The sequence below is a fragment of the Silurus meridionalis genome, chromosome 11 (assembly GCF_014805685.1).
Source record: "Silurus meridionalis isolate SWU-2019-XX chromosome 11, ASM1480568v1, whole genome shotgun sequence".
In the NCBI taxonomy this organism is placed as follows: Eukaryota; Metazoa; Chordata; class Actinopteri; order Siluriformes; family Siluridae; genus Silurus; species Silurus meridionalis.
This window is the reverse complement of record NC_060894.1, coordinates 1,356,042-1,364,732: the sequence shown is the minus strand read 5'-3', so window position 1 is coordinate 1,364,732 and position 8,691 is coordinate 1,356,042. Positions and strand designations below refer to the sequence as shown.

The following is an 8,691-nucleotide window of genomic DNA, read 5'->3' as shown; positions in this document are numbered from 1 at the left end:
GGCGGCGCATGCGCACAATGCGTCATTTCTCTGCACGGAAAGGGGGGTTGGGGGAGCTGTGTTAACGCCGCGACGCAAGGCGCATGCGCAGATTTGTTGTCACGACCCGCTAGCCGTCTGTCAGCGCAGAGGCTAGGCTAAGCTAACACCGCTAATCATGAAGGCTCTTCGAGGAATGGTGAGCGGAGCCGTGAATGAGATTACCTCGGCTGTCAGCGGACACAAACCTGCCGCCACACGCGAGCACGTCCTCGCCGTCAGCCGCGACTACATCTCTCAACCGAGACTCAGTGAGCAGAACAACCATTTTTATAAAACATCGGTTTTTTTTTCATTTTTAGCTAGCCAGACGCACCATAGGGGTTGTATCTCAAAATGCGCAACGAAGTGCACTACGTAGGGTGCATCGTAATGTCTTTTATACCCTATCTAATACACTTTTTTTTTTAAAGACGGTGCTATTTGGGACGCAGCCATTAGCTGTGCGCAGGAAGATCCAGCGTTAATGATGCAGCGAATGAATGACAGGATTAGATAACAAGAAATACACGAAATCTATTTATCATTTATTCATTTCAATAACTTTACAGCATATAAACAAAGATTAAAGGATTGCTCTTTACACGATTATCATCATGGATTAGCATTTTAGTTGCTTAGCTAGTCGTGTCTGCATTTTGTGACAAGCAGTTATATAATGTGATGCTCATTTTAACATAAATAGTATAATAAATAATATAATACAAACAATAGCCTTTCAGTATCAAAGCAAAGAAATGCGTTTTTATTGTTTTTTTATATTATGTATTCTATATATATATATATATATATATATAATATTATAGTTAGCTGGTGATTTTATGATCTATTGACTAAATAATGCATTTATTTAATTTAGTTTTATTGTTTATATGCTATATTATATCTAATTTCCTGCATTTTATTAACATCGTTATTGTGTTTATTATATATTTGGGTTTGTAGATTTGTCCTTGAAATGTGTATATGATGATGGTGCATTAGGGGCAGAGCAAAATGTTTGATAAATGCATCAGATAAATATATGTAAATAAATATTTGATTATAATTCAAGAATACAAAAATATCTATAATAGCTCATACACAGCTCAGTGAAGGCCTGAGAGGTGTTTTATATATAAATAAATAAACAAACTAGGGTTGTTAACGTGTTAACGCAAACTAATTTAAAATGCCACTAATTTTATTAACGTGCGACGTGCACATTTGACCATTTTTTATTTAAATAAATTAATATCAAAGAGGCAAAATTAAAACATTGAATGTAACACAACCTCCTTTCTAATTCACGACCTCCTTTCTTTACTCAGATCATAAAAAAATAATAAACTGCAGCAAAAAATAATTTTTAATTACTAATCATTTGAAAATCCGCCATGATGCACACATCCGGCAATTAACACCGTCCAATTTATTTGTTCTTTGTTGTTGTTTTGCCTTTTGATATCTAGTTAAAGAGACATATTTACTGTATATAAACATACTGTTTGTTTTGTCTGCAGCATATAAAACTGTATCTGGTGTCAATGGCCCCCTGGTGATCTTGGACCAAGTGAAGGTGCCGTATAATAATATTAATAATAATAATAATAATAATAATAATTTTTATAAATAAATAAATAAAAAGTTCCAGAAATCCACTCTACTCCCTAATATTAATATTTAATGTTCACATTAGTAAAGCGGCTCCTCTACTGTAGTTTCCCAGGTACGCTGAGATCGTCCACTTGACTCTCCCCGATGGCACAAAGCGCAGTGGCCAGGTGCTGGAGGTCACCGGTTCCAAAGCCGTCGTCCAGGTGAGCTGCACTGTTGTTGTTGTTGTTTGAAAGATCGACGGATGTGACACGACCCATCCCTTTATTTAATTCTTTTTTTATTTTTTTAAAATACCGTTTTCAGGTGTTTGAAGGAACATCAGGTATCGATGCCAAGAAGACAAGCTGCGAGTTTACAGGGGACATTTTACGCACACCCGTATCAGAGGACATGCTGGGTGAGGAGCTCGATTTTAACCTAATATGTGTGATATAAGAAAAAAAAAATCCCTTTGTAAAACTGTTTGTGTTTCCAGGCCGTGTGTTTAACGGATCGGGAAAGCCGATCGACCGAGGTCCAGCTGTCCTGGCCGAGGACTACTTGGACATCATGGGTAAAACATCAGTGCCTTTCCTTTTCTTGCGCAGAATTCATTGAAGAATCGTCAGAAGCCGAAAACCATGCATTAGATAAGCAGTTGCGAATGATAGCAGGGAATTGTTATTGTGTCATAAGATATAAGAGCCAATCACAGATCAATATGCAAATGAAGAAACAAAAAAAAAGATTAAAGATGTATTATAATATGGAAAGGAAATGGAAAATCTATTTCAATCTTACTCTGTCTGATTTTATTTATTTATATATTATTTATTTATTTTTTATTTTATATATATTATATACTGAATATAGACAAGATAAGATAAGATATACCTTTATTTGTCCCACAGTGGGGAAATTTCTCTGTTACAGCAGCAAAGAAAAAGAAATGTGCAAAAAATAAAAGAATAAAGACATAATACAGTATATACACAACACACTGTATAAATACAAAGAAGAAAAACGAGACCACGAGTGAGTAGTTACGCTAACAGACATCACACAGGTGTAATATTGCACGGTTTTAATTGATCGTTATTGCACGTGTTGTTTAAAAAAAAAAACTTTATTGTTATTATTGCAGTTAAACAGTAATAACGGTGTGTATTTTGGTGACTGGTTCACTAGGAGAAGCTCTGATTGTAAAGTCTAATAGCAGCAGGGAGAAAAGACCTTCTGTATCGCTCCTTCAGACACTCAGGATGTAACAGTGTGTGATGTAACAGTGATGAAACTGTTTCATACAGGGGGTGAGAGTCGTTCTCCAGCAGTGATGATAGTTTAGCTCCCATCCTCCAGAACTGAGCTGGACTTCCTGATCAGCTTGTCCAGTCTCTTCCTGTCTGCAGTGGAGATGCTGCTGAATGTTCACTGCTGATAATGAAGTTTGTTTGTGCCTACGGAAATCCATCACCAGTTCTTTTGGTTTTCCCCACATTTATCTGGACGCAGCTCCGTTGACACCAGTCCACAAACTTCTGGATCAGTCCTCTATACTCCCTGTTATTATCATCTGTGATCAGACCGATGATTGCAGAGTCATCAGAGAACTTCTGCAGGTGACAGGTTGCTGAGCTGAACATGAAGTCTGCAGTGTAGACGCTGAAGAGAAATGGGGCCAGAATCGTTCCCTGTGGGGCTCCAGTGTTGCAGATAACCATGTCAGACTCACAGTCATGAGTCCTTACATACTGTGGTCGGTCTGGAGGTAGTCCAATATCCAGTTAGACAGATGATGGTCTATACTGTGTGTGTGTATGTGTGTAATATATAAATACAGAGGAAGCAGCAGGCTGTAAACATGTACACATAGCTCCTTCAAATGTATAATGTTTCAGCATTCAGTAGTCCTGAATCACACAAAAGCCTGACTGACTAAAATAAACAGTATTCATGTTTGAGCTTTTGTGCATTTCAGGCACAAAGGACACGTGACTAAATATTTGCTTTCTTTCCACCTGCTTTTCCAGGCCAGCCCATCAACCCACAGTGCCGTATCTACCCCGAGGAGATGATCCAGACTGGTATCTCTGCCATCGACGGCATGAACAGCATCGCTAGGGGGCAGAAAATCCCCATTTTCTCAGCAGCTGGTCTCCCACATAACGAGGTCTCATTCACTGTCAGATTTAAATCGCTTTGTGGAGACATGTGGTGATTCTTTTTCTCAGGAATTTTTAAGAAATGATCAACAAACATGGCTTCCAAGGACTTTTTTTTTTCGTGTCTCAAATTTTTCAGAAATCAATAATTAACCCCCAAATAATTTCTAATATTGAAATGTCTGAATGTGAAATTGATTTTGAAAAGAAGTACAGTCTATTTAAATAATCAATGTTAAAATTAGCATCTCATTTGCATCTCATTTTCTGTCCATTTATTTGTAGAGATTAACATCGTTTTCGGCTTTGTGCACGATTTCAGATCGCAGCGCAGATCTGTCGGCAGGCCGGCCTGGTCAAGAAATCCAAAGACGTGATGGACTACAGCGAGGAGAACTTTGCCATTGTGTTTGCAGCCATGGGGGTGAGAAGAACTACCTTCTAATAGCATTCCTGTCCAATTTCATCGCCCTGTTTGTAAATTCATTAGAGAATTCTTGTGTCTGTAGGTAAATATGGAGACGGCTCGATTTTTCAAGTCTGACTTTGAGGAGAACGGCTCCATGGATAACGTGTGTCTGTTCCTGAATCTGGCCAATGACCCTACGTAAGCACATCCAATAACCCACGTACCATGCACACCATTTTTACTGAACTAGCTGCGTATTTAGCAGTGCAGCACTCGATGATGAATTAATTCTCCTGGTTTAGGATCGAACGCATCATCACTCCTCGCCTGGCGCTGACCGCTGCTGAGTTCCTGGCCTATCAGTGTGAGAAACACGTCCTGGTCATCCTGACTGACATGAGCTCCTACGCTGAAGCCCTGAGAGAGGTCAGGGACATTTACTGACACTGAGTTTAAAACTAACCCCATCACTGTCTCTAAACACGACCCAATAGGAGATATTTTTGGGGATTTCTTTTAAATGCAACATTCTTTCCAAGGTGTCTGCAGCGAGAGAGGAAGTGCCCGGACGCCGTGGTTTCCCTGGTTACATGTACACTGATCTGGCAACAATCTACGAGCGGGCGGGGCGAGTGGAGGGACGTAACGGCTCTATCACTCAGATCCCCATCCTCACCATGCCTAATGATGGTGAGAACGAGAAAGAGGCAGAAAAAGAAAAAGAAAGAGAACTGCATTACTGTATTTTGTGTTGTCTCACTTTACTTGTCTCACTTCACCCCAGACATCACTCATCCCATCCCTGACTTGACCGGCTACATCACGGAGGGTCAGATCTACGTGGACCGCCAGCTTCACAACAGACAGGTCAGTCCAGAGAACCTAGTTTTTTATCGGATGCTATCGTTTCTATGGCAACAGCTCATTCTCGGCACGCGACCGCTGTGTGCAGATCTATCCTCCGATCAACGTCCTGCCGTCTCTGTCTCGACTCATGAAATCGGCCATCGGAGAGGGAATGACGCGCAAGGACCACTCGGACGTCTCCAACCAGCTGGTGAGATTCAGACCCGATCACATGAGCGACGGCGAAGAAACGGTGCTAATCAATACGCGCATGTCTATATCGAAGTTGTTGATCAATAAAGCGTGGTCCTCTGTCGCCAGTACGCGTGTTACGCCATCGGGAAAGACGTCCAGGCCATGAAGGCTGTAGTGGGAGAAGAAGCTCTGACGCCTGATGATCTGCTCTACCTGGAGTTCCTGCAGAAGTTTGAGAAGAATTTCATCGCTCAAGGTGAGTCCACGTTACACACCATTCACAAAACCACTGAATTGTAGGTAATTGTACAGCACATGGAGGAAAGTTCTTGCTGATGGTCTTGTAGCCCATTCCAGCCTCGTGCAGGTCTACAATCTCGTCCCTGACGTGCTTTGACAGCTTGGTCTTTTCCATGGTGGTGGAAAGGTTTGAATGGAAGAGGTTGATTCTGTGACCGGTGTCTTTTGGACACATAATGATAAGCAATTAATTTGGGTCTGTGGGAATCAGAATTCTTGCTAATTTGGTACGGGATCAAATACTTATTTCACTCGATCAGATACAAATTAATTTATAACCCTTCTTAATGTTATTTTTCTATTTTTTATATTCTCTCTCTCTTAAAATAAACCTACCATACAGATTCCAGACTGAGCAGAGGATCAAATTTCCCCCATTATATATATAGTTATGATTTTATCTGCCTTTCTTTGTTTCCTCTCCCGTGTACTTCCCCGTAGGTGCTTACGAAAACCGCACCGTGTACGAAACCCTGGACATCGGCTGGCAGCTGATGCGAATCTTCCCCAAGGAGATGCTGAAAAGGATCCCTCAGAGCACGCTGGCCGAGTTTTACCCTCGAGAGTCCAAACACTGAGCCGCTGATCCGTTCTGCCGTACGCTCTCTCTCTCTCTCTCTCTCTCTCTCTCTCTATTTCTCTCCTCTCCTGTGTATCTCTGCCCCTCATTACAAAACATCTCACCCTGGATGTGATCAGCCGCCGGCTGCGTGGTGAAACTCTCCTCTCGCTGTAGCCTCCTCACCGTAGTGCTCCGCTTCTGCTCTGTACATGATCCCAACGTGGCCCAAACCCGTGATGTATATACATTATATATTATATATGTTGTGAATATTGTCGATGTAAAGCAAATGTGTGTGTGTGTGTGTGTGTGTGTGTGTGTGTGTGTGTGTGTGTGTGTGTGGAAAAAAAAAACGTGAGCATTTAATTAGATTTATTAGCCAAACGTTTAGTCCTGGTGTCACCGCTGGAATTATTACAAACTAAAATGAAGTCGTGTGTGTTTGATGGAAAACGACTACAGGCCAAATGAAAGGGAACATTTATTTCAAATTTATTTTTTGTTTGTTTTTACTAGAAAATAGCCGACGAAAAAAACCACGCTCTGATTGGTCGATGCGACCCTGATTTATTCATTAGCAGCTCTCCATCTTTTCCATGCGCCGTGTCGCCGTAGTAACAGCAACATCATTCGTAAAATAAAAAACAATAATTTGATTGGACGGCGTGCGCTCGGTCTGATCTACTTTAGGAAGCTCTGGTGCAAAGATTGAAGGAATGAACGTGTCTCGGTCAGTCGATAATATTTGGGATTTTTCATCGTGAACTTATATTTGTAGAATTAAATCTTATAACTTCCATTTGCTTTCCTATGAAAAGTGTCTTTTATGGGTTTTTCCAGAGACACATTGATGTTCCTTTCGTTTCCATGCAACAAACTCGGTATTTAAATGATTTGAAGTTTGAATTTGACCAAACAAACCTATAAATGTCCAGATGTTCCACTATATCTTCATTGAAAAATCCTCTCCTTAGCCTGAAGAACAGCTTTCCAGACACTTTGTTTCTCCAAATATGCTGAAATTCTTTAGATAAAACTCTCCAGAGATGTTCTTCACTAAATGGAGATCATGTGATGCAGTTCAGTAGGATTCAGGTGCGGTGACTGGGAAGGTCGTTCCATGATGGATATCATTCCAGACGTCTGTTTTCTCTCTAAATAACGGAATGTAATGAAACTGCATGGTGTGATAGTGAAGTGTGGAATGGGAGCCGTGTCGCTTCAGGATTCCTTTCACTTTTCCCGGAATCTTCTCTGCTCCAAAACAATTAAACTTCCACCTCCAGGTGTGAGGGAGTCTGATCACATCTTCTCTCCTGTTCTCCAGACGTTTCCACTCATTCACTCTGCACTTATTGTGTGTTTCTACCTTTTTGTTTTGTTGCACAGAAAAAAGGAACATACACGTGTCAAAAAAAAACAGAAAAGACTCAACACTATAAAAGCCACGTGTTTAGTAATAGTGCAAATCGTTTTTATTTATTTCGTCAATTTTTATTATTGTTATCAGGATTATTTATTGGAGCCACGGAGGCTGCGTGTGTGTAGTGTTTCGTTCCTTGTCAGATCGATGTGCGGCAGTAAAGTGTGTATCAGTCTGAACGCATGGAAATCGAAACGATGTGACGTGTGATTGTGAAAAGTCTGTGTATCATTGTTCTGTGGAATAAAACCTGATCATGTGTCACATGTTGGGGGTTTTTGTGTTATTTTAAATGTCAGAAAAAACACTGTTTGTGTTTCTGCCTCAAACTGTCACAGACAATATTTATAAAAAGACAAATCATTTCAGGTGACCACACAAGTTAAGGACTTTTCAGAAAATAGTTTGGGGGGAACAAAGTTATAAACTATGTACTGTATATGTAATAACACGGTAGTTTAGGCTGTAATTAGGTTGAGTGTCCACAAGAGGGCAATGTTCCTCTCTTAACAATCAGCGCTTCTGAGCTACACCACTTCCTGTTATTGCTTCCTAAACACACCTATATTTATATAATCACCTGATCATAAATCTATCTTCAGCAGCATTCAAATACAGCTGCATGTTATTAATTGTATATGTAGACTACACCAAAAAGACTCCATACACACACTTTTAGTGCTGTGCAGAACTTTTACGCAGGTGTGAAAAAAATGCTGTAAAGAATGCTTTCAAAAAGAAAAGTTTATAAAATGTTTTATTTGATCACCGCTTGGCTTTGAGTTCGTACACTTGCACACTTTGTACATTTATTCAAACTCAGAGATTTTTTATGATCGGTGTCAGGCTGATTAACCCATTCTACCAAGCAGGTGCTGATGATCATCAATTTCATCTGTAGGTTGAAACCCAGTCATTAAGTGAAATAGAAGCAGCTGAATAGGAGCGTAGATGCAGAGATTAGCCAATGAACAACTCAACGCAGTGGATTAAAGACACGTCCTGCTTACTTCCCTTTGACATTGGAAGATATCCAGCACTGCCTTCAGCAAAGAACTGGAGGAAACCATTGGGACCGAGGTACACCCAGTTACTGTCTGAAAAAATCTGTCTAGAAATGAAAGAATTATGGGCAAAAAACTTTGAAACTGCAGGCAGAAAAAGTGCAGCAGGTTTA

At 40.4% G+C, this 8,691-nt stretch overlaps 1 protein-coding gene across 1 annotated transcript; it reads left to right on the top strand.

Moving 5' to 3' along the window:
* Positions 1 to 73: 73 nt before the first annotated feature.
* Positions 74 to 7,778, top strand: atp6v1b2 (ATPase H+ transporting V1 subunit B2). The gene is made up of 14 exons (XM_046861906.1): positions 74 to 290; positions 1,542 to 1,597; positions 1,740 to 1,838; positions 1,942 to 2,035; positions 2,114 to 2,191; positions 3,648 to 3,787; positions 4,102 to 4,203; positions 4,289 to 4,386; positions 4,491 to 4,614; positions 4,728 to 4,878; positions 4,973 to 5,055; positions 5,141 to 5,245; positions 5,356 to 5,485; positions 5,971 to 7,778. Exons 1-14 carry the CDS (start codon positions 158 to 160, stop codon positions 6,105 to 6,107), a joined length of 1,530 nt encoding a protein of 509 aa, XP_046717862.1. The 5' UTR covers positions 74 to 157; the 3' UTR covers positions 6,108 to 7,778.
* Positions 7,779 to 8,691: the final 913 nt, after the last annotated feature.